This window comes from Podarcis pityusensis (genome assembly GCF_964106645.2).
Source record: "Podarcis pityusensis genome assembly, chromosome: 14".
Taxonomy (NCBI): Eukaryota; Metazoa; Chordata; class Lepidosauria; order Squamata; family Lacertidae; genus Podarcis; species Podarcis pityusensis.
Genome location: NC_138039.1, coordinates 17,599,787 through 17,626,222, shown reverse-complemented (window position 1 = coordinate 17,626,222; position 26,436 = coordinate 17,599,787). Strand labels below are relative to the sequence as shown.

The 26,436-nt window shown below is 41.1% G+C and overlaps 1 protein-coding gene across 7 annotated transcripts in view; it reads left to right on the top strand.

Annotated features, from left to right (window-relative positions):
- LOC308463499 (ankyrin repeat and fibronectin type-III domain-containing protein 1-like) overlaps nt 1–26,436 on the top strand; it is a 366,925-nt gene that overhangs the window by 34,127 nt on the left and 306,362 nt on the right. For 3 of the 7 annotated variants that reach the window (XM_080981922.1, XM_080981921.1, XM_080981919.1), the window contains one exon: nt 17,075–17,329. The exons of 2 other annotated variants lie outside the window; for them this stretch is intronic. In XM_080981922.1, coding sequence (XP_080838048.1) covers nt 17,208–17,329 — 122 coding nt within the window. In that variant the 5' untranslated portion in view covers nt 17,075–17,207. Of the gene's footprint in view, nt 1–15,269; nt 15,357–17,074; nt 17,330–26,436 lie in introns of those variants that run through there. 2 more of the 7 variants (XM_080981926.1, XM_080981925.1) reach the window with 2 other exon arrangements.

Below are 26,436 nucleotides of genomic sequence, written 5' to 3'. Positions count from 1 at the left end.
GTCCCTGTAAACAGGTTGGGGAACCTCTAGACATTATTTGAGTATAACTCCCATCATTCTTGCATGTTATTGTTATTTCTTTCTTTCTTGCATTTACATCCTACCCGCCCCCCCGCCCCCCAGTGAGCTCAATGTGGTGTACATGGTTCACCACCTCGTTTAGTCCTCACAATAACCTTAGGTAGGCTAGGCTGAGAGGCAGTGAGTGTCCCAAGGTTACCCATTGAGCTTCATGGTTTAGTGGATTTGAACCCTGGTCTCCCAAACCCTAGTCTGACACTCCAATCTCTACACCACACTAGCTATGCTGGCTAAGGCTGATGCAATTTGGAGTCCAATGTCTGGAGGGCCATAGATTCTTTAACCATACTTTAGGTAATTTGTTTTGTAATAAGTTGCATATTTCTTTATTCTAAAACTTTTGACTGTTGTCTGGTTGCTAATTCCCTTTTGTATAAGTGCACTGTGATGCACTATGGCTCTTCAGGAAAGTCTTAAATGTATGAACCCCCCCCCCCCCCGATAAGTGGATGAGGACCTAGTGATAGCACTTGTTTGTAATACTCAGTATGAGGGGAATGTTGACCCTCCAGATCTTGCTGGACTATGACTACTATCATTCCTAATCATTAACCATTCTTAATCATTTGGTCCAATAATATCTGGAGGGCCACAGGTTCCCCTTTTCTAGCTGAGGCAGATGCTGCAACAGTTCTGACCAGTCAGCCCACCTACACGAGGGTAAGGCAGGTCAGTGATTGCAGTACCAAAGATGGCTCTGAGTGAGCAACTTGCTCTTGATGGATGCTGGAGGTGTAGTGAGGCCTTGTAAATATCTTCCTCTAATCTACCTTTCCCAAGTTTAACAAGCAAACTCAGTCTACATTTGGATGCAATGTTAAGTTAGGATAGGACTCTAGCAATTCCATATTCCCATTAAATTATAGTTTATTTTAACTATTGTTTAAAGTGATGTGCAAACAAGTCTACTTTTTGGGCTTGACTTATACAAGACGTTGGATGCACATCAGCTTGCATTTATATTACTTACAAACAGTAATACATCTTTGGTAACTAGACCAATGCTTAACCTTGCATTTGAATAAGGAGAGGTTTACTCTCTCCCCCCCCCCTTATGTATAAATGTAAATTTCCATTGCTTTATTAAATCCCCCCCACACACAGCTTGATCTTTTCTACTCCTGGCAGCAGTGACTGCACAGAGGTGCCCAAGATGCAGATTTATGACTTAGCTCTTTTCTCTTCTCACCCTCCTATCTCTCCTTGTGAGAGTGAGTGATTTGGTAGAAAAGCCTCATTCATTTTTCATGCTCAGTGAGCAGTACAGCAGTTGACTGTGTTGGCAGTATTCTTGATTTAAATTTATAAAGACAGCCATCTGTAAAAGGTGAATTGGGCCAAACTAGATGTCCAAGCTAGATGTAATATTAATTGCATGAATGCAGTTAATATGCATGGTTTTAAAAGTACATTGCAGTTAGAGGCACCAGTGGGGCCTTCCCTTGGATTGCAATATTAGCTTTCAAGAGAACTTGGGCTATAGTAGGGAGAGAGTTAAACTTCCCCTCCTCAGCTACAATGGTTGTGAGGCTGCTCAGGCTTCTCCACAGCTGCTGATTATGTAATCAAAATGTATACATTATTTGCAGTAATGTGGTGACAATTGCTTATGGTTTGCTCCCAGCTTGGAAGAGGGCCAATAAACTAAGTTTAAGTCCTGAAAGGGAGGAGACCTTGTGGGTGAGAGGTTTCCATGTCCAGGAGATAGGTCAGTTACCAATTCTGGATATATATTTTTATTTATTTAAATAAATAATTATGGTTAGAGCAGTGTTAGAAACTGAGATATGAAATCTAGGAGCTAAATGGCAGCTTAAACCTAGGTTATGGGCACAACAACGGAATGTCTAGGTGTGCCTTTTGTAACAAGAATGCAAATATGGGGGCAAATCTGAGAAGAAACAAGGGGAACAGGACTTCTAGCCGATTGCCACACTTTCAGGATCCCAGAGAAGCCAGTGAATCCACATATCACTGTCCCAGGATTGGAGATAGCCAGCCAGGAACAGGGTTGAGACCTTCTCTTATCTCCTGCAGGAACACAGGAGCAGAGGAGCTGTCAAGCCAGGCAGAAACTTCAGAACTGCCTCCTACATGCCTGTGAGGCTACTTGAGAGAATGAGGAAGCACAAGAAAACACCTGTCTGGATTAGGCCTTGGCTGAAAGGAAAGGGTAGAGCTTATCCAAGGGTAGAGCTTATCCAACTCCTACATAAGCTCTCAGTCTGAGTTGCTTTGTTGATGAAGCAACAGTTCAGTGCTCTACCTTTCCTGACCTAGGGAATGGACAGCACCTGTTCTGGGAACACTAGGGTACAGATATCATCTGTTCTAGCCTTTTTGAAGAGCTAATATTTGCCTCTTAATCGCTTTCATAATTAAAACTCTTGCACTGGTAATTGCATTGTGAGGATCTGGCTAGGGAATCTAATGAATCAAAGGTGTCTGACAGTTTAAATTCTCCTGGATAATTAGTCCCAACACTTGATTCATTCACGTTCTATCATTTAAAAAAATCTACAAACCCCATTGCCTCCAGAGGATGTGTTTAGAAAAATATTGCAATTCTGTAAAATATCAAGATGTGATATATGGACACTGAAACATTTACTAAAACTATAGCAGTATAGTTTCAAAAAACCCCCCACAAAGTGTGTTCTTTTCAGCTGAAGTTAGGAGACGTGGATGGCCCTGTGGTCTAAACCATTGAGCCTCTTGGGCTTGCCGATCAGAAGGTCGGTGGTTCGAATCCCTGTGACACGATGAGCTCCCATTGCTCTGTCCCAGCTCCTGCCAATCTAGCAGTTCAAAAGCATGTCAGTGCAAGTAGATAAATAGGTACCATTGCAGTGGGAAGGTAACCAGCGTTTCTGTGTGCTCTGGCTTCCGTCACGGTGTTCCGTTGTGCCGGAAGCAGTTTAGTTATGCTGGCCACATGACCTGGAAAGCTGTCTGTGGACAAACGCTGGCTCCCTTGGCCTGAAAGTGAGATGAGCGCCACAACCCCATAGTCGCCTTTGACTGGATTTAACCATCCAGGGGTCCTTTACCTAGTAGATATTCAAAAGCCTGACCATTATTTCATGCACATCTCTTGTTTTCTTGGTTAGCTGAGGAACTTTTGCTCCTATTTGTTTCTTATATCCATGTATACAATAGGGAAAATATTCTCTTAAGTGAAGCTCAATGTCCGATGAACGGCAATGCATTTTGTGAAATCCCTTATTTTAATAAAAGATTTGGGGATTCTTGAGGTTCCTCCAGAGAGTGCTAAAGGGTGCTTGCTCTATTCAAGGTATGATATGCCTTTCTTGACAAACATATTTTTTCACTGTGTGTCCGATACAAAACAAATGCCAATTCTTCCATTGAGTTTTGACACAGCCACCATCCCAGCATCACACACCCTTGTAATCACTCTCATTGCTTCCATTCTTTTCAACTTGTATTTTACTGTGCCTATCAATGGTAAGAGTACATGCTTGGGTATAGTTATAGCATATGGAACCACATCTGCTTTCAGATGTATTTTATATTGACTTGATATTTTGCCAAGAGCCCTGAAAACAGAAGGGTACATTGTTTATTAATGTTGTAGGATTAAAATGATAATTAGATTATTCTTGTACTAGCCCATAGGGCTCTAGTTGGGAGATATTAGTTGCTTCAGATGATTTACCCTTTTGAACTGGGAGTGTTGAGTCATTGAGGGGATGTCAGATTTTGAGGGGAAGAGGTTAAAAGTTGGAGTTGAACAAGCCTGGGGAGGGTCCTATCCAAGAGGGGGGAAGTAAATCAGGACCCCAATTGTTTGAGCCTGGGGAGGAGACCAGCAGTGAAGAGGGCAGAGAGCTGGATTCAAGGGAAGGACCAAACTGGTTGGCAGTGTTCTGCTGCTGTGGCATCAGACTCCCCATGTCACATACCTCCTGCTGTGGAGCTGTCTCCAGTGGCTCTGTCTGTCATTGAGGAGCCTCTTCGTTTTAGGGAAGCAACTAAAAGTAAATTGGATGTTGGGTTGATACTGACACCACCTCCATCTCCAAGCACATGAAGAAAGTACTCACAAATTCCACCCACTTGAAGGAGTGCCCATTTGAGTGCCTAGTGCTGGAACCTATTCCTTGCCCTATGTACCAGTCTGATTTACATATTAAAAGTTCTTGGCAGAAACTGGACTGGGTGTTTAAGTTCATCATCTGGCAATGGGGGTCAGGAGATGGAGGGATGTTACCAAACAACACTGCACAGGATATTAGGAACTGGTTGCTTTGTGTCTGTCACTCCCACCAGCAGAAACATGACATCTGCAAATTGAAAAGGATGTCCTGGCAGTGGTGTGAACAGGTGAATGTGTCATAACATATCTTTTTGACTTGACATTCATTCTGTAAAGAGAGCACAACCTCCTTATATCCCTTCTAAGAGGGAAACTACAGGGTGAGCTACCTTCAAGAGTCCAATGATTTTTGTCTCCAGATCACAAAATTCACTTTCAATACATCCATGAAAAAGAATCAATGTAGTAGATACTGTGTCATGAGTATCAATACAGAGACTATTATTTTAAGATGAAGTATTTCAAGAACAAGAAGCTACTGTCTCTGTAGATTTCATTGTTGATGAGATACCAATATCTATCTCTACTGATGAGGGTTTTAGAAACACAGGAGGCTGATCTTCTGTATGACAAAGTAAAAAGAAAGAAAGGTGGTATTGGTGGTCACCAGAAAAACTCCAACTTCAAACTAGATAAATATTAACAAGTGAAATTGTCTTCATATAGTCAATAATTCATATAGTCAAGCCTGAATAGTTATTCCAACAGCCCTATGACAGCATGTTTCAGAAAATATTCACTAATCTCAACAGGGCACTGCAAAATGTCTCAAGCCCCAAGCTCATAAGACAGTTTAGTAGTCATCTATGAATGAAAGCCCTGAACCCACACAGAATTACTAGACCATCAGAAGTAAATGCTAGTAGTTGGTCTACTTGCCTGAAAAGACTTCCTATTTTTGATGTTTTTGAGTATTATCTCCCTGAGAATATTCCCGCAGAAAGAGTGATTGCTGTGCTACCATGGCATTACTTTGTACTTTTGAGGACAAATAATGGTTCACAATTTAAAATTATGCCTCTGGCAATCTTTTAATACCAAACATCCAAGCACAAATGCCCTAGCTCTATCTCTAAAGCAAGAAGTTTGTATTCCAGATATGGATGCTCAAGGAACTGTCTGGTAGTGTAGTGAATCCTCACTCATGTAGTGGGGACAATGAAGAGACTTTTCCAGTTGAATTTGACTCCTCCATCACATTACTGATGCTCATTATACTAATCAGGTTGTGCTTCAATTCCACTAGAAAAGATAGATTTGTAAAATGCACAGTTATTAAAGATTTTATTCTTAAGGAGCGTAGAGAGTTAAGCAAAATTTATACAATTCCCATTATAGGTTTGAGCCCTTTCTAGATAAAATTAGATATATCTGTCCTGCTGGGTGATATCAGGAAGTGACAACTTTGTGTGGAATTATGCTATTTGTAAAAAAGCAGTTGAACAAGTCAGCAGTACTCTGTTCCGTTCACTTTATTTTCCTTTTCTTTCTTTTTCTCCCTTCTTTGTGCCCCCCCATAAGACGATTAGGTTTTAAAAATACCTTCCACCAGCAACAGTGCTGTCTCAGAAACCTTAAAATATCTCGGGATTGTAGCTTCGTTAGCAATGATTAATTGAGTGTTTGTTAATTGTTAGGAACATAGTCCTTTTCTTTCCTGAATGTTTGTACCACTTGTCTCTCAAATTTTTGTGCTGAACTCCCACGCTGCTGTGATGGTGTTGAAAACAATGATTCAGAAAGTTCTCTACTGCTCTGCTTACTAGCAATGAAGCTGCATGTCTGTGACTACATTACATGCTCAGTTTAAGTTCCTTGGACCCTTTTAATGTTGTTATTCTAACATAGCATAATAGCAAGGACATCAGCTGCCATTTCAAACAATACAGAAGGCAGGGGGCAACCCTGTCCTGTTCCTCACTAATAGTGAGTGTCAATGGTCTTTATTCCTCTCTTATATTGTTGAGTGCCCTCTCCTCACTCAGAAAACTGGAGTGGAACATCCATTGAAACAAAAAATAAATAAATGGTGTATGGTCTGAAACAGTAATAAGTTCTATGCCCTCATCTCATACCCTCCTCCACAAAGAATTAGACAAAAAGAGATGCTTGATATGGGAGTAAGAGTGATGGACCTTTGGGAAAAATTGTAATATCATTTATTGTGTGGTGTAGTACTCTCCATGAGAGTTTGCTGTCACCAGACCCTTCATATCCTACAGAACCGCTCCTGTCCATGACTCAATTGTTACAAACATTCAAATCTCTGCCTAAGATGATGGTACCAATCACAGAAGAGTGCAGTAATGGTAAAATATTTGTCAAAAAATTGATTTGTCAGTTTGGAGAGTAAGCTGAACATAAAGTCAGATGCTCACCCAGTAATGTCCCATTCACGCCCAAATACATCCTGTTGGTGTTAACTTTTTAAAGCCCTAAATAGCTTCGCCCCTGTATACCTGAAGAAGTGTCACCACCCCCATTGTTCAGCCCAGACACTTAGATCTAGCTCTGAGGGCCTTCTGGTGGTTCCCTCACTTTGAGAAGTGAGGTTACAGGGAACCAGACAGACGGCCGCCTTGGTATTCGTGCCCACCCTGTGGAATGCCCTTTCATCAGATGTCAAAGAAAGAAACCACTATCTGGCTTTTTAAATACATTTGAAGGCAGTCATGTATAGGGAAGTTTTTAATGTTTGATGTTTTAGGTAAAGGTAAAGGGACCCTGGACCATTAAGTCCAGTCGCGGACGACTCTGGGATTGCAGCGCTCATCTCGCTTTACTGGCCGAGGGAGCCGGCATTTGTCCACAGACAACTTTCGGGACATGTGGCCAGCATGAATAAGCCGCTTCTGGCAAACCAGAGCAGCGCACGGAAACGCCGTTTACCTTCTTGCCGGAGCGGTACCTATTTATCTACTTGCACTTTGACATGCTTTCGAACTGCTAGGTTGGCAGGAGGTTTGATGTTTTACTGTGGCTTTATAATATGTTGGAAGCCTCCTGCGCAGACATGAACAATCAACCACCCACTTTAAACAATTTTTCTCAAAAAGATTTCTGTTGGTGGATCTATTGCAGCATAACAATGCCCAGCCTTTGACTCTGCCCTTGCCCTCTTTACCACAGTTCCTAGATCTTTTACAGCAAGAGATGCTAGTCTCAGCAGTTGGGAATTATTTGTGAAAGTGGAGCCACATGAAGATAAAGACTGGACGTCGTCAGGTCCAGTAATTGCAGACATAAACAAATTAGTAACTGTTGTACTCCTAACAGTTATGATAAACAAAGACATTTAACTCCCCTTTTGGGAGTACCTTCACTGACGGAGATACCACAGGGTGGTGTGAACTGCACCCAGCCACAGAGAAACTTGGAGGTTGGTAGGAATCGAGACTCCATTACTGGATTCACTTCCCACACAGAACTTAACAACATAGCATAAAGTCTTTTTTTTAATGTATCACAAGCAGAACTTGTTGACAAGGTGTGATGATGAACATTAAAGTCTTAAGCATACCCTGAATATTCAGGCACTTCTGCCCTCAGGAGCAGTACATTTATTTAGCTGTTCCCATTGCTGCTTTGTGGCTTGCTGCAACTTGCTAGTTTCTGGTGCTTCAATCCGTAGATCTTTAGGGATGTTTAGCATTTGGGTTTCATCAGATGCTGAAAGAGTTTCCACTCTGTAACGTACCAGGAGCTTGAATGGATATCCCCATTTATACTGGTGGCCAGCTTCTCTGAGTGCTGATGTAGAAAGAAGGCTTAAACACCCTTCCGTGGGCTAGCGCATTTGGATAGATGTCCTAATAAAGTTCCACTTGTGCCTCACCATAGTGAATCTCTTTCAGATTATAAAGCTCTTTATAAACTTTCTCCTTAACTCTGTACCTTTCAAAGTGTGGTATAATGTCTCTTGGAATATCATCATTACCCTGTCTGGGTCCTGAGACCCTGTGGGCAAATACAAAATCTTCCGCAGACAGGGTAAGCCCCACATTTAAGCTATTCTCCCAGTTTTCAAGAAAGGCAGCCTATATGCTCCCTCCCCTTTCTCCAGGACCCACTCCATCAGATTCTGTCTCTGATCCTGATCTGAATAATTCTGAGACAGTGGGTCATAGCCAATGTTAGTCATATTCAAAGTAGATACGGTACATTGAAGTTAATGGACACAACTAAGTTAGGTTGATTAATTTCAGTGGGTTTACTCTAAGTAAAATTTAGATACAGCAGCATTGCATGGTTTGCAGGCGCCTGGGGTGTGCATGCGGAACCCGCCCCACTAGCCCAGCCCTTGCTGCCGATGCTGCTGGAGCAACTCCCCCCAATGGAGCCAAGTGGGGCTGCGCTGTGCCACCTGCCAGCCAGCTGATGCAGCCTTTGGTGGGTGAACCCCCCCAGATGCCCATGGGGGGCATCGCAAAAGGAGGATGAGGCTGGGATTGAAGGGCACATGGCTGTTGTGTCCTTCTCATGCTGCTCTTCCAGCCCTGCACTGCTTGGTGCGGCTGCGATCAAAGCTGAATGATTTGCCCATCTGAATGATTTTTAGGTTTTCTTTCTAGTTTTGGAAAAGACTGAACAAGTGCCTTTGGTGTTAATGTTTGTTGAAACAATTGCCCAGTACAAAGTTTTTATACACATTCTCCTTTACATTAACAAACCAAAAATGATTATTTTTTTACTTTTTGAAAATAAGTTTCAAATAGAACTCAAAAATAAATATTACTGTGTACCAAACATTTGTAACATTCCAAGGATATTAAGAAGGCAAGGACTAGAGACTTTCCAGCTTTGGGTAGGATAGATCCTTCCATGTTTCATTGTACTTTACAATTAATGTGTGCAAAAGACTTTAGGATTGTTCCTTGGAAGGAAGCTGCCTAATGTATCACTTTATCCCATATATGCCCACTTGAAACTTTAGTCTGTAGAACTTGCAGTTATAGGTGCCATATAATAGCTCTTTCAACATTTTAATTAATTATTTAATCAATCAGTTAAGTAATTTTTATACCAACCTTCATCTGAAGACCACAGGGCAGTTTACAATATAAAAACACAAAAATATGTACCGTAATAACAAAAACAATACACCTACCCACCCCAGTTTAAAGGGCCATAGATTGTTTCATTAATCAGAAACCTGGGAGAAGAGGAATGTTTTTGTCCAGAGCTTGAAGATAGGGAAAGTGCCAGGTGAGCTTCCCTGGGGAGAGCATTTTGCAAGTGGGGAGCCAGTGCAGAAAAGATCCATGCTTGTGTTGCCACCCTCCAGACCTCTTGGAGGTAAATGAAGAAGGGCCTCAGATGATGATTGCAGGATCTGGGGTCAGTTCAAATGGGGAGAGAAATGTTTCTGTTAGTGCGGCAGCACCCACACTTTGGAACTCCCTGTCTATTGACATCATGCAGGTGCCCTCACAGTACTCTTTTCAGTGCCTGCTGAAATCCTTTTTGTTCAGGCAAGCCTATCCAGACGTGTAGAATGTTGAAATATGTTTTAATTTGATTGTAAACTTACCTTTGATTTTCATTATTTTTGGATTGTTTTATTTTTTGGGTAAACCACCTGCTATTTTTAACTGGAGATGCCAACTCCAGGGCCTTCAGCATGTGAAGCATATGCTCTCTCACCAAGCTATGATTTCTTCTCCAGTTGATGGTTGGACGATTATGAGTGAAAAATGATAAAAGCAGAGTTTCAGGATTTAAACATCCATTGTGGTTATTCACATGTCTGTCTAGAAACAAGTTACTCTAAGACATGGTCATGAAAAGCTTCTTAAAATGTGCACAAAATGAAACCAATTTGAAAAATATATAAATAGTCCTTAATGTGTAAAGACCAAGCTTCGTTAGCATTTGTGGATTCTCTGCAAAGAAGTAAAATGCTTCAATACACTTACTTGGATGGCAGCAGGAGGAATTTTTGGTGCTTTGCCTCATATTGTGTATCTGAGATGTACTTTGGAAGGACAATCTTGCTGTACTTTTTGAAAGGCAAAGGAGCTTCATTTTTTGCTGTTTTTAGCATTAAGCATCTTGTCCTGTAACTGCCGCTTCAGCTACCCAGACTGTCAAAAAGCATTTGTCAGAAGCTGACGGTACACAGCATAGATCACCAGGGTTTGGAATGCCACGTGCTATGCCTGCGGTGCACCTATTTCTGTTGAGGATGGAAAGAAGGTATTGAATCACAACATATTGTTAGACTTCCAAAAACCTGGTGGGGAAAATAACTTACTTATGAAATCAGCTAGTGGACTGATTATGTTTCATTTTTTTGTCAACCTTCTTGGGCATCAAGGCCAACTTAGTGATGGCTGCCTAGTTGGAGGAGAAGGCAGCAGCAAACTAGGAGCACCTTCTAGTATCAGTGCTGCTATTAGGTATTTGCTTCAGAGCCAGCCATGGTTGCTTGTCTTGTCATCTGAAGGGGTAGAAGTGCTGAAGTGTGCTGTAGTTGTTGGCTGGATGAAATTCTGTTGCAGGTATGATCTGGCCTGTCAGTTAGGAGTTCCAGTAAATGGAAGTACAGTGGTACCTCTGGTTACATTCTTAATTCGTTTCAGAGGTCCATTCTTAACCTGAAACTGTTCTTAACCTGAAGCACCACTTTAGCTAATGGGGCCTCCCGCTGCCGCTGCGTGATTTCTGTTCTCATCCTGATGCAAAGTTCTTAACCTGAGGTACTATTTCTGGTTAGTGGAGTCTGTAACCTGAAGCGTCTGTAACCTGAAGTGTCTGTAACCCTAGGTACCACTGTAAATGTTACTCTGGCTAATTACAAGTAGTACAAAAAAGTGGGGTCATGATTTTTACAAGCAGACTGTCTTCTGCTTTGAAGGTTGCTTAATAAATGCTGGAGATTTCAAGCAAGTAGGTTATGCGTTTGATGGCTATGTGAAGAACATACTGTGAAGTGCTCTTTGGAGCCTAATGTAAATACTAAGCTTGGATGTGTGTAATAGGAGACTTTCTGAGTAAATAGAAATTTGAATGAAAGTGTTGACTCTGTCTCTCTCTCTCTCTCTCTCTCTCTCTCTCTCTCTCGTGTGTGTGTGTTAGTGGTACAAGCACATTGATTGCATGTTCAAATTGAAATGGATGTTAATTTGAGAGCCAGTATGGTCTAGTGTGGTTTAGTGTATTGGACTAGGACCTGGGATACAAGGGTTCAAATCTTCACTCAGCCGTGAAGCTCCCTGGGTGACATTTGGGCCAGTAGCACTCTTTCAGTTTAACCTATCTCACTGAATGGTTGTGGGAATTAAATGGAGAGAGGAAGCAATGTATGCTACCTTGAGCTTCTTGGAGAAAATTGTGGGCTGAAAGTGCAATAAATAAATGAATAGATGCTGAAGGGGAAAAAGGGGTTGAGGTGATATAACTATTTTATACTCTTGAGCTCTGTACCTGGCAAGCGGAAGTGTGTTGTGTGATAGGTCAATGAATGATTGGTGGGAACACTGTTGCTGACTTCATACCAGCCTTCCAGTACAGGCATCCCCATACATATGTGTGATTGACATGCACGCAACCACGTACAGTATATGTGTGGCACCAGGAAATTAAATAAATAATTCTGATCTGAAATGACCGGAGAGAGGTGGAAAGCATCTGAGGAGACCCTCCCAGAGCCCGGAGAGGACGTCAGTGAGCCAAATGTCTAGAAAAAAGACTCCAAGTTCTCCAAAATGGTGTGCAGGAACTCTCTCTGTTACCCTGCTACCCCGTTCAACAGGTGTTGGGCGGAAAGCTGTATGTAATGTATTTCAAATCAGAGTGACTATTGAATTAGAGGTTTTAGTGATTTAAGAGTCATGAAGACTGAGGTCTGAATTCAATGCAAAGTTATCAAAGAGACTTGATCATTGCAGATCTCACCCTTTTGAGTGATTTGCAGAAAAGAAACATTGTGATTTTCCTGTGAGACTGCAGTTTGCCTTTGAAGAGAGGAAAATCCCACTTTGGGAAACATTGTTCTAAATAAAATCAGTACTCAAAGCATGGCCTCACCTGATAATTTTGGCACACAGGAAGAGGCTGTGTGGAAGGAAACATTCCATGAGATACAGCAGGTGGCATTCGACTAAGTTTTACTCAAAGTAGATTAATTAAAATCAATAGACACAACTTCGTTATGTTTATTAATGTCAGTGGATCTACCTTGAGTAAAACTTAGTTGAATTCCACGCAATGAGCCCAAACTATTTAGTGGCTTAAGGCTGCAATCATAGGTATACTTTTCCTGGGAATAAACTGAACACAGTAGGGTCTACTTCTCAATAAACAGGCATAGATTTGTCCAAACCAGCCCCTTAAATTGTGCCTGGAAGCTGATTAGCATCCACTACACTAGTTCTTTAAACACCCAGGTGTAACATTTTTCCTGCTTCTTTATTTATTTTAAAGCATTCTTATCTTGCTCTTCAACCAAGAAGGTTCCTAGAGCCACTTACAAATGTCATTGATAAGACAGCTTCTGTCCTCAGGTTAATGATCTAAAAGACAGGACACAAAAAGAAGAGGGATTTGTGAAGTAGGAGGAGAAAAGCAAACTCTGGCACTATTTCTTAACTGAAGAGGAAGCAGCCAAACACTGGTTTTTAAGTAGAGTGGATGGAGAGGCTCTGCAGTCCTGTCTCTGCCATTCCATCTCCTGAGTCAGATGGAATCAGCTTAATTCAGTTAACAAGCAGGCTGCCACATTATATTCCAGCTTTAGGTTACGAACAGTCTTTTCAAGCAGCTCTATGTAGAGCACATTACAACTGACTTGTAAAGTTGTTTATAATAGTGGCCAGGCCACCCTTCTCTTACAGTGCAGTCCTAACAGTGCAGGTCTAACCACATTTACTCAAAAGTAAGCCATACTGAATTCAGTGGGGCTTCCTCCCAGATAAATGGGGTTAGGGGATTGCAACCCTAATCCCCAGACTAACCATTTAGCCCATCAAAAGTAGCTGAGCTTTGTACCTCAGTGACATTGCTTGAAACTTTTTTCAGGCTCTTTACAGTATATCAAAACTTAATTTCACTTTTATAGATGAGACTTTCCTTTCTACCATAGTGTGCCACGACTTATTAAAGTACTTAGAAAAATAGGCAAGTGCAGTCAAACAGTGTCTTGCAGATAAATTCACTTTTGTATGTGTTCCAGAATAGGGATTGATGAGTCAGTCTGTTTCCAGCCAGTGTCGATCATTTGCTCACTTATAAGTCTGATCCCATTCTGATCCCATCCCAGTTCCTCATTAATTTACCATTTTTTTTAAAAAAGCCTAGGGCTTGCTGATCAGAAGGTCAGCGGTTCAAATCCCCGTGACAGGGTGTGCTCCCGTTGCTCGGTCCCTGCTCCTGCCAACCTAGCAGTTTGAAAGGACGTCAAAGTGCAAGTAGATAAATAGGTACCGCTCCGGCGGGAAGGTAAACAGCATTTCCATGTGCTGCTCTGGTTCACCAGAAGCTCATTCATGCTGGCCACATGACCTGAAAGTTGTGTGTGGACGAACGCCAGCTCCCTCGGCCAGTAAAGCGAGATGAGCGTCACAACCCCAGAGTCGTCCGCGACTGGACTTAACGGTCCGGGGTCCCTTTACCTTTACATATTTTAAAGTTATGTGTGTTGTATTTTTTTAAGCAAATAACTTAATTTGGGACATTTGCAAGTGTGAAAGGTGATGGATTCCTAAGCTCGTGGATCAGGCCAGTTTGCTCCAGAATTTCAAAATATGAAATTCTTCAAGCATCTCTATTCAATAACAGACTTTTGGGTGTGATTTATTTCATATTCTTTTCCCTTCCTTGCTGTTGCCTCTTCTGTGTTTTTCTAATATACATATGTTTGGACCTCTGACCCCAAGCCTGAACTTGGTTTTATAAAGAACTCTTGGAGAATGGGTTATTACCAATTTGAATGGTTAGTCCCCCATATAGAGGGTAATATTTTGTCTATTGTAAACATATTTTATCTTACAGAAATGCTGACCTTTTATATGTATATTTTTAACTTCTGTACATTTTGATGCTTGTATCATATAAATTGAAACATTAAAAACACGAGAGAAAAGTGGAATTTTATGCTACTGGATATTGCTCGGAATTGAGATAACTGGTGGCCATTTTAACACATGAGTGGTGAGGTGCTAGTATTTGATCACAAACACACTTCTACTCATGTAGAAAGAGATGTTTTCATATGCCTATCATAGTGCTGCAGAATATATTACAGCTCCCCACCTGTAAGTCCCAATTGTAGTTCACTCAAGTCAATAGGAAAGTGCAGCCAAGCAAACCCTGAGAAGCTTTTGCTTTACTCTTTCTTATCTCTTGTTACATGGAATATTTAGAGGCGATATGTTGCTTCTCCCCCTTTCTTCAGACCTCTCCCTCTTGCCTTGCAAGTCTGTGGTATGTTAACTCCTCTTTCTCCCTTGTGTTGCTTAGTAGCCAACAATTTCTTCTGCGTCAGGTAATAATTATTATAGCCCTCCCAAGGTATCTGTGATTCCTAAAAATGCTGTCTGCATCTCAAAGAGCTTCATTATAGGGTTTGGATGCTTAATGCTGATAAAGTGTGTGTGTGTGTTTGTTCCCTTTCTCACTGTGTCCTTTGCCCACCCTATAAACTGCTGCTCCTCTTCTCCCCCCACCCCAGCCTTAGTGCCTGATTCCATTCTGTTGTTCCTGACCTCATTTGGAATATTGCATATCTCTGGATGGCAATCCTGTGCCTGATAAGAGATGAGGGATGGAATGTGAGACTGAATGTACATGTGAGAAGACCGAGAGCAGGAGTGAATGCTGTTTTGATCCATCTCTCTGCAAGTGAATTGATTGCAAAAAGAAAAGAAGAAAATTTAATGCACCATCAAGGCAGACGTGGAGTTATTTGAATTTGGGGAGGGGGATGGAGGAGAGATTGCCCGGACTTAATCCAAAGGTGAATGGGGTCTCAGGGCTGCACTCTCTTCTCATAAAATATTAATGGAAACAAGAAGGTGTTGTGAGAGGTTTTCTACCTGCTGCCGAGCAGCTGAAGGGGAAAAAGAAAGAGATTCATTCAAAGACTGCAGGGAGCTGCTGCTGCTACCGCCGCTGCAACAGAACCTCCTAAAGCCGTTCAGCTGAAACAAGCCAGCAGGTGTCTTATGCACATAAATTGGTCTAATTTGGGTTTGTTTTTCTTGTCCTCTTGTCATCGTTCACCTCCTTGCACCCCCTTGTCTTCTGCCCTCTTTGCCTCTCCTGTGTTTTTGTGTTCTGCTATACTTGATGTTTAGGCATCTGCACCACTTTTGCTTGTGCTGGAGCATGAATGAGAAGAGAAATTGTGTGCTAGTGGTTACTGCTTTGTACAAATTTGACTGAATGCAGGTTTTGCAGTTTATGATATCTTGGAATAATCCTGTTTGCAGAGATGAGGATACAGGAAACAGAAATAGTGATAGTTGCCTCTAAAAATTTCTGATATACCAGTGAAAGCACAGCATAGAATAGTACAGCATTGAGATTTTCAAACATATCATAGGCAATCACCCCCTTTCTCTTTTCATTCCTCCTTTGGAAGCAGCTGGCAAAAAAAATACTGTTGATACTGGATGCTGTGTTTGAAACATGGAAATCAAACTAATGGAATTAATAAAACAGAATAAAAACAGATACAGAAAAAGAATTTGTTTGCGGGGAAATTATGTGACAGGCTTGCAGTATTGACTGCTCCTTTATTGTGTGTGGTTGCTTTTGGCAGAAAAATAGCAGTTAACATTTAATTTTTAATATGGCACCCACAGCAGAAGGTTGGGAAAAAATACAAAACAGTTTGTTAATTTGATGTTCCTGTTCATTTACTCTTGTCCTTTTTGTCTAAAAGGTAATTAAATGTGTTGCTATCATGTATTTTCTTGCTTCTTGTATCCAGCTGTGCTGCTTCTCAACTGAACTTTAATACCTACATACTCATTAGGGTTCAAATGAGTTTATGAAGACACATCAACCTCCCATCAATGCCTCTTTTTGCTATCCCCTCTATGGTAGCAGTTTGATCAAGGGAGTTAGAGATCTGATAAGCATGAGTGTAGCTGACTAGCTGAGGATTTTAAGAGGGACAATTGTATTCTGCTATGCAGAATTGCTCATTGGTGGATGCTGGTTGTATTTTCTAGTGCTGAAACAGAGTGCTGGGGTGCAGATAACTGTAAATAATTTCTAAATTAATTGAGACCTAATTAATAATAAAGATTTAGCATGATAGAGTAGGAAAGGGGCTGCTATGTGAGAGGGATATTGGTGCTGCTGGCTCTAAAGCACAACAGTGTACAGGAGGAGTCCAAAGATCTTGTTATTAGTACAGTATATGTGTAGTACTTGGGTCACTAGGGTTAGAAGTATTTGACTACAAACAGCCCAGTTGTTCAGGACATGTAATGATTTTTTAGCTTTCTAATATTAAAGGTTTCTTTCTCTGTACCATGATGAAAAGTGATTGAGACTTAATATACCTCCCCCTTAATTAAATGCATCTTTAAAGGCCAAATGCTCTCTATTTCTGATGTAGAGGCATGTCTTTGTGAAAACCTTACACAGTAGGAACTGTGAAATATAACCACTCCGTACTAAAGGATTCCCCTTTCCCCAGATGGGATTATTTTTCTTCTTAATTCAGTTCTGCAGTAAACGCGTGTGCGCACATGCGCGCGCGCGCACGCGCACACACACACACACACGGAAGTACTGCTTTCATGAGTGTGTACTTAATTCCTATATGCTGTGTGTTTCTTTTGTATGAAAAATATCAGTGCATGAAAAATCATGGTCTGCCCTTCCTAAACTCCTTGCTTTCTGTTTCTCTAACTCTCCTAGCACACCTGCTCAGCACAGCAAGCACTGTCGACAAATCCTGAGAAATGCAAACACACTGGCTCTAGCATATGAACCTGTGTGTAGATTCAGGCACACGTATGCAGATGGTAGAAGGTCACACTGCGCTGGTGCCATGTCGTCTTTTGGAAAGCTTACAGAGTACTTCAGCCTAAGGAAGTCGAGGAATGAATTTCGATCAGATCGGCGGAGTAGCAGGAGGAGTGGCAGCTATTGCTGTAGTATCACCGAATGCAGGTAGTGGGCAAAAATAAATAATAATAATAAATTCTTTAGCATGCATATATGCCAGGGTAACTGGGATAGGGGAAAAGTGAACTGCTCCCACTTTCTGTGATAACTCTTCAGTTAAAACGGGAATTCTGAAAAACAGGAGTACATCTAAGCACTGAGGTCTCCCCATTCCTATAGGAAAGTATCTGATTACAAGCACACCCAAGCAAAATATTCAACTTTCCTTGGTATTATATATAGTTATCTTCATAACTTGTACCAGTGGTTGTACTTCAGTTCTAAGTACATTTCCACACCAACATTTCAAGGAAGGTTATTAATGTTGGTACTAAACCTTGTAAATATCTGATCTGATCACCAGATTGAGATCGTGAGGTGGTTGAATGGTTGTTCCATTGATATTACTGGTTCAGATGAAATACTGAGTGGCCGCCGCGACCATATAACACCAGTCCTAAAAGACCCACATTGGCTCCCAGTATGTTTCTGAGCACAAGTAAGATTGTTGATGCTGACCTTTAAAGCCCTAAATGACTTTGGCTCCACCCCCATTGTTCAGCCCAGACACTGAGGAATGGCTGAGAGGGCCTTCTGGTGGTTCCCTCATTGCGAGAAGTGAGGTTACGGGGAACCAGGCAGAGGGCCTTCTCGGTAGTTGCACCTGCTCTGTAGAACGCCCACCCATCAGATAAACTATCTGACTTTTAGAAATAAATTAAAAAATTGTCCAGTAGCACCTTAGAGACCAACTAAGTTTGTTCTGGGTATAAGCTTTCATGTGCATGCATGACTTTTAGAAGACATCTGAAGGGAGACCTGTTCAGGGAGGTTTTTAATGTTTGAGGTTTTATTGCATTTTTGAAATTTTGTTGGGAGCTGCCCATCCTAAAGGGATCAAGAGCTACCTGAGGTCTATAGACTTTGTGCCCTCCACCCCATTGTTTCATGCCCCTATATGGCTCTCAGATCTTTGGGGGAGGCTTTTACTTCAGTTCCACCACCATGGGAAGGGGCCTTCTAGGTGGCTGCTCGCTTCTCTTGGATCAGCCTATTTTGTTACCATTAAACAGAATATTTTTTGTACATGCTAATATTGGCATGCAGTATCACAGATTATTTAAAAGTCAAAGTAGCACTTTTCAGCAAGATACATTGGTCATAAGCTTCCAAGGATGATGAAATTCAGAGCTGGTCTGTAGGACCACCGAAAGTTAAGGAATGTCGGACAGTTTGTACATACTGTTGCACATATTGTTTTCTCCTGATTTTTTTTTGTTATCTTAGTTTGTTGAATTTTTCCAGCTTGTATGTGTAGGAATGTTTTTCCAGCTTGTGTGTGTAGGAATGTTGAGCACCCACAATAGCCATTACAGAACATGGCAGCTATTGCTGTATCTCAGCTCCAAAATAGAAACTGGAGTGTTACTGTTACTTAGCTGTGTAACCATTACATGCCCGACTATAGATACTTGTGTTTCAGTGTTTATCTATACCATCTATTTTAAGATTTAATTGGTAACGCAGGAGAAATAAATCTGTGCCATGAAATTGCTCACACAGATGCTGTAGTGCATAGTTTGTGTGCTGCTGGATTACGTTTATTTCGGTATAAAGAGAATAGCTATAGATATTAATAGGTTTCTTTTAATGAGCTTTTCCTTGCCTCTCAATCTTCAGAGACTCAGTAGTGATTGTGAATCACACTGGTAGATGGCATTTTGGATCATCTCAAGATGTTTGGAGACAGACTGAAGCCTTTTAACACAGTGCTTTTTCTCTATAGCTAATTTATTTATTACAGTATGCTTAACAATATACAAGCCCAGTGTTGCCATTTTAAAATCCAAAAAGTTGGTCGACTTCAGTGAGCTTTCATGTGTTTCAGGTATTTTTTTTCTTCCTGCCACAACATAATCCACCCCTACAAAAGCTCTTGGGGTCGTCTTCCTAGCTAGTCCTTCTGTCCATTAAAGCAGAGAAAAACTTGTTATAGGCACAACTTCCATCTTCTTTGATGTAGACCACTGTTTCTCTTCTTCTCATGGGCTTCCATAACCTTCACTGGTGTTTTTTTTAATTACAGCTTGGGATACAAAATTAACATGATTACTCAAGGGACCTGAAGTTCTAGTACTTTGCAAGGATACAGTTTGCTAAATATTTATGTATTTCATCACAGTTTATTTTTGAATTGGAGTACATGATTCAAACAAGAAATCATTCATCAACCTTTGGTCTCTCACTGTGCACTGATCCTGCTATTCTTTTGTAACCTATAATATATATTTTTTTCCCTGATGGGCCACCAAACAAAATATGTCCTATTTTAACAAGAGAGTGATTGTGTCAAGGGAGGAAATGACATTTAGCTTTGGTTGCTTGATTGAGCTGCTTAGGCTTTGCATATTAAACCACAAGAAGCTTTAACTCTGCTCTTTGATGGAGGCTTTTCCTCATGGTTTGTTGTCTCATGTTTTTTGCATCACTCAATTGCAGTCTAGAAGATGCAAATCATGGGATGGGATAAAAATGATGTGGCTGAAATGCACATGCTCTTTCAAATGTGCTTATTCTGATTTACCTTGTTTTAGATAATAATTTTTGAGGTGGAGAAACACAGGTAGGGCAAAGGGTAGAGTGGTGTTACCAAAGTAATACTTGTGAACTGCCCTGAGACCTGTGGCTATAAGGTGTTATATACCATAAATAAAATAATGATGATGATAATAATGAGGATAATAATAATAATAAAAGTAATAATAATAATTAAAAGGCTTCTGTTGTGGCCATCACTTATCACATTCATTCTGGCTGAAATAAAATTGACTTTGCAGAATCTTTTTTAAGCTGTGCCTCTCAGCAATACTGCTTTAACGGGAGACATGTCATAATTATACCCATAGGTACATGCCACCAGCAGTTCATGAACGATATTTTGAGAGAAGGGAGGGAAAGGGGTGGAGCTCTTCCTGCTCCAAAAAACTCCATGAAATTTATTGGTGTCTTTTGTTCCCCACTTCAGAGAGCACTTTTTAGGAATTGCCTAAGAATGTGGGTACCGTTAGAAGCTACACAGTACAATGTATTAAACATTGTGACATTGTATGTAGTACTACTCATCTTAATTGTAAATTATTTTGCAGTATTGCAAAGGAGGTGTGCATTTCCTGCAATGTTGTTTCCCCATATCTGAAGACCAAACTAGATGTGATGACTTCCGTGTTTGCTTTTTGTTTACTAAACAGCAATTACAGGGCTGGAGGTAGATTTGGGATCAGACCTGTGCTGCTGTTTGACCACAGGGGGAAGGCCTCTATTGGAACTAATTGTAGCTTTATTTCTTGGGCAAAATGCAGCTGTGGGGGTTGGGCATCTAAATCAGGATCATAGCAGGGTGAAAGAGCCAAATAATTTCCCCCTGTCCCAAGCTGTGATCCTGATCAAGATGATCCCTTGCTGGTATTTAGTAAACAAAACCAAGGCTGTAAGGGGTTAATCATATGCTTACTATTATTTCTATTTGGCGAGAGAGACAGAGAGAATTTAAATGATAGTCTTTCGTTCTGATAATGAGTGACAGTTTTTGCTAAATGTAAATTGCAAAGTACAGTAGTCCTAAAACAGAGTTATGGCTGTCTTAAACCCCTTGAGTGAAATTTATAAAATGGAGTTACTTTAAAAGAATTAGTTGTATTTCTCAAATACTATTTGGTTTGGAAGAAAGTACTGCGTTTGGCATAAGATTAGATGTGACTGAAGGCCATATTCTGGAACTGTCTTGAAAGATTGTCTTGCAGTGATGTTGTCCTCAGGACCATATGTTTAACAAAGAGATTATGTGTTAGGGATAGCAGTCTATAATTGGTGATGTTAAGAAACCTGGTAAATGCTTAATGTGTAGTTATTTTTTCATTTATATCCCACCCTACCTCCAAGGAGGTCCAGATGGTGTAAATGGTTCTCAGCCATATTTTATCCTGACAACAACCCTGTGAGGAAGGTTAGATTGAGAGAACCTGGCTGACCAAGGTCAGTTAGATGTACTTCATGGCTGAGTTTCCTGGTTTCCTGGGTTGTAGTCCAATACTCTAGCCACTACACCACGTTTATTTTGAGTATTAGATATTTTTTGGCTTTGTTAGAATGGACTGGATGCCCTTGGAGAAAGGACCTTTAATGTACCATTCTGGCAATAGCACATTATAGAAAGTATAATTAAGAATGAGTTTTGGGCTGCCCCATTGCTCTTCTGCATCCGTTCCATCATTGTGTGCCAGCTTCAGTTTAAACCACAGTTTGCTGTTGCATTTGAACTTGGACACTGTGGTTTGACGTCAGCTTACTAGCCAGATATGGTCTGCATGGGCCTGATGCCCAAATACTTGGAGGGTATGGAAATTGTTTGGAGATCTGTACTTTAAAAAGGGTAGCCTTGTAGACAGCAACAAAGAGTCATAACCAGCAAACAGCCATGCATTCAGTTTTACATGCCACAAGAAAGTATTGCACAATTAGTTAACAATATATACATTAAAGATAAGAGGAGGGAATGCCCCTTGGGCAGATTAGATTTGGAAAAGGTTTCAAAACCAAACTGCTGAGTTTGGGAATACCAACCGCTGCTGAAAATGGGTGGATACAAGTTAGATACAAAATTGAATACAAAGTTATAAAGACAAACTGGATGAAGAAGCCTGGGTAGGCCGTCTATTTATTCCGAGTGTGGATCCAAGTGACGCCTGCTGATGCAGTTGGCCCCGCCCCTGGGGAGGTCCTGCACAGTAACCTGCCTGTGATTGGCCTATTTGCAGGCCAACTATGATCCAACCAGACCCCACATGCAGCACTGCCATGGGATTGCGCGGTGGGGACAGTGCCAGATTGCAACACTTCCTGCCCAATAAGAGGCAAGCAGACTTACCGAAACAAACCTGTTTATTTCCTGTTGTGTAGTGATGTTGTACAGTGGTGCCCCTCAAGACGAATGCCTCGCAAGACGGAAAACCCGCTAGACGAAAGGGTTTTCCGTTTTTGAGTTGCTTCGCAGGACGAATTTCCCTATGGGCTTGCTTTGCAAGACGAAAATGTCTTGCGAGTCTTGAAATTTTTTTTCGCTTTCCCCCCCCTTTTTCTAAGCCGCTAAGCCGCTAATAGCCTTTTAGCAGCTAAGCCGCTAAACCGCTAAGCCTTTAATAGCCGCTAAACCGCTAATAGCGCTAAGCCGCTAAGCCGCTAATAGGGTTGCTTCGCAAGACGAAAAAACTGCTAGACGAAGAGACTCGCGGAACGGATTAATTTCGTCTTGCGAGGCACCACTGTACTTGGTTATGTGTGCAGCCTGGTTTTGTGAATGTTTCAGTGTATGTTCATATAACAAGCAAACTCAAATTCAAAAAGCTTTGAAGACCACGAGTGCCAATCAAATGACCCACTACTGAAGAATGTTTTGATTGAACCTTTTGCACAAGCTGGTCTAGAATGTGGATACGCAGTTTGTATCCACCAGGAGCCATGCATTCAGAGTTGTAGACCCAGTTTTGTAGATCTCCCTTCTAGTTGTGGTCAGACACAGGGCCTTGCGGAGTAAGGCAGAGGCCCGGGCCAGGTAGATAATGTGTCCCCCCTTTTTTTTACCCTGGGGATAACTGAAGTCTTATAAATAAGTAAGTATATAAATAATTTTCACAAAAGTTATGCTGACAAATAATTTTATTTCAAGGCTAGAACCGTATCTGCATATAAAGACAAAATGGAAAATATAGATATACAATAGTGCTTTTTAAAAATACATAGGGAATGTATGCTGACCGAGGCCCCTTTTGCAATTGGAGGCCCGGGCCAAGTGGCCAGTATGGCCCCCCCTCTGTCTGGGCCTGGTCAGACAATTCCAATGCCCACCCCCAGCCTTTGACCTTCAGGTATTTGCTGTAGACTTATTTTTATCCATACAGGCTTTTAAACTGAGTTCTGATTTATGGTTTTGACTTTTTTTAGCATTGTGTTATTTATTTCACAGAATTTATGTACAACTCCCATCATCTCTGGTCATTGACTATGCATGCTTGTGGTTCAAAGGGCCAGAGGTTCCCCACACCCGAACTAGATGATCGATAGCAACATGAGTTCCTTTTACTATGCTTCTAGGTTGTTGGAACAGGAAACCATATTGGTATTAAGGGAAATTGTACACACAGGATGATTGGTGAGAAACCTGGTTCTTGTTTCAGGAAAAGGAAGTTTTGACTTGTGAGTCATCAATGCTTGAAAGAGTATTTTATGCTCCACCCACCCACTGCTTCGTTGCTGAGTCACTGTTGGGTGGATGGAAAATTGTCATCACCCTGATTTTGTATGCAAGTTGATGGAAGGAAGCAATTTTTAGAGTTGAAATAATATTTACATTTTAACTCTAAAAATTGCTTCTTTCCATCTAATAAGAGCTCTTATTAGATGTTGTGACTGGAGGAGATTCTTCTAATGTGGCTTTGCAAAAAGAAAGGGGAAAGAGGTTGAATAAAGCAGATGAGTAAAATTTCCCCTTTATTAGAGAAGTCACACTCCCAGTGTGCTGAAAAGTTTCTGTGGGAAGTGCAATCCAATCCAATATCCTAATGCTAATTGGATTTTTCTAATTAGGAGTGATGCCTTCAGTATTGTGATTCTGGGAGCAATCCTCATATTTAATATTTTATATATTTATAGTACGCACTTTGGGAGAAGTGTTGTGTGCAATGTAGATTTACAGAAAGATATCATTGGAAACTAAGATTTGACTAAGCCAAAGCAGAAGCCAGTAGAGCTTATTCTTACTTTAGTTTAAATGGATTAGTAGGAGATTTGATAGAGATCAGTAAGCAGAAAACTTCACACTGCTTTGATGAAATATTTTAAATTGGGGTTAAAATATAAATGGTTTTGTTTTGTTTAGATTAGTTAGATTTATTTATCGCTTCACAAATTGAAAGGATGCCTAGAAAGCAGGTAAAATTCCACATGTATTTGGTATATATAAATCCTTTTCATGGGAGGAGGCCCATGGCATGTTCCTGAGTGTCCAGACAATGATTCCTAATGTGACACCCTGTGGATTCCTATCTGTGGCTACATATTTCAGTGCTTTCACTAGCCAGAGGCTGTGCTGAAAAAGATTTTTTTCATCCAACCATTCCCATATTCTGAATGCTTGCTACGTGGGAAACAGCTTTGTGTGTGTTTTGCTTTGCATTATTGGCATGGATGAATTTGAGTTTGATTTATTGAGGCATGTCATATTTATTTAGTGAGTTTTTGGTGAATACCAGCCAGTTTGGATGTTACTTTCATTAGGCAGTTGTGGTTTTAGCTGATAAGCAATGTGAAAGCTGTGGTCCGAGAGAAAAGCTAAGGGAATGATTGATAGACTCTGTATTTGAAACATGAAAACTTGAGTGCTGAAGGTGGTAACTCATCACCAGCTGAACAAAGTGAGAGTAAGAAATTATAAGGTGTATCTAGTTCCACAGAATAAACATATAGGTGTTTATTTAATTTTATTTCCATTTTGGCTAATGGATGAAGAATAAACACGTCCTGTTCATTACCCTTGAGTCAAAGTAAATTAACAAGGGAGGAGAGGGCAGACTTTTTTGACAAGAGTTGGGGCACTGTATTTGGATTTTTCATGCATGTTTAAGTCCTGAGCAATGGGCAATTAGCTGTGTAAATACTTTCTGGAGAAACAGCACTATGGTGGTGACAATCTGAACAAATTCACTCATCATTTAATTTAAAATGCAAATTACAGTACAAATTTAAGACTTGAGAGGATTGAAAGGCTGATCCTGTAGACGGGTACTAGGCTACATTTAGAGAGCTGAATATGCAGTGTCTGCACTTATGTGGTTCTGCAGATTTGCTCTGAACCCAGAATATAGTTTGAAGGCTCCTGAGACCATCACCTTGCTGAAGCTAAGCAGGCCTGGGGTGCCGTCAGTGTCTGGATGGGCAACTGCCTAGAAACATCACTCATGCTGCCTTGGACTCCATAACAGAAGAAAGCTTGGGATATAAATGTTAAAAAATTAAAAAAATTAAAACCATTACAAAGTGCTATATCATGGAAACTAGAATGTGTATTAAAATATATATATTCTAAATGCAGTAGTGGTGAAATTTGAAAGCCTGGGTCTGTATTCAGTAATTAATAAAAAAGTAGCAGCAGTCTAAGATTTATATATTGAGTTAGATTATTTCCCTGCTACCTGGGTAAGCAAGGATAGAACGTCAATAATAGATTTGGATTTTGGGGTGTAGAGGTAGAGAACCCTTCCCTTTCATTAAACTTACAAATCCCATAATTCTTTATAATTGGTTATCTAGCTGGGGCTGATGGAAGTTAAAGGTAAAGGTACCTCTGCCCGTACGGGCCAGTCTTGACAGATTCTAGGGTTGTGCGCTCATCTCACTCTATAGGCCGGGAGCCAGCGCTGTCCACAGACACTTCCGGGTCACATGGCCAGCGTGACAAGCTGCATCTGGCGAGCCAGCGCAGCACACGGAACGCCGTTTACCTTCCCGCTGGTAAGCGGTCCCTATTTATCTACTTGCACCCGGGGATGCTTTCGAACTGCTAGGTTGGCAGGCGCTGGGACCGAACGACGGGAGCGCACCCCGCCGCGGGGATTCGAACCGCCAACCATGCGATCAGCACGTCCTAGGCGCTGAGGTTTTACCCACAGCGCCACCCGCGTTAGAGGAAGTTAGAGTTAGGAAGTTAGGAAGTTAGAGTCCAACAAAATCTGGATGGTCACAGGTTTCCAACTCCTGTCTTGAGGCCCTTTTTAATTCCACAGTTCTGTTCCGTACAATATATTCACATTAACTTGAATTTTAAGTGCTGGAGTGGTCAGGCTGTGATAAGCTACAGTACAGCCTGCATAGAATTTAATGTTTTGAACTTGGTGTGTTGGGTATGTTTCCACCCACCTGTTACTTGAAAGCAAACACCTGCCTACAGTAAAAAACAACAGCTGCCTCATATACCCTGAGAGTAGCACCCATCCCACTTGTCCGCTTTGATAGGCTAGCTGTTCAAAGTACAGAGAGTCTGAGGTTCCACTTTTCTTGAGGCC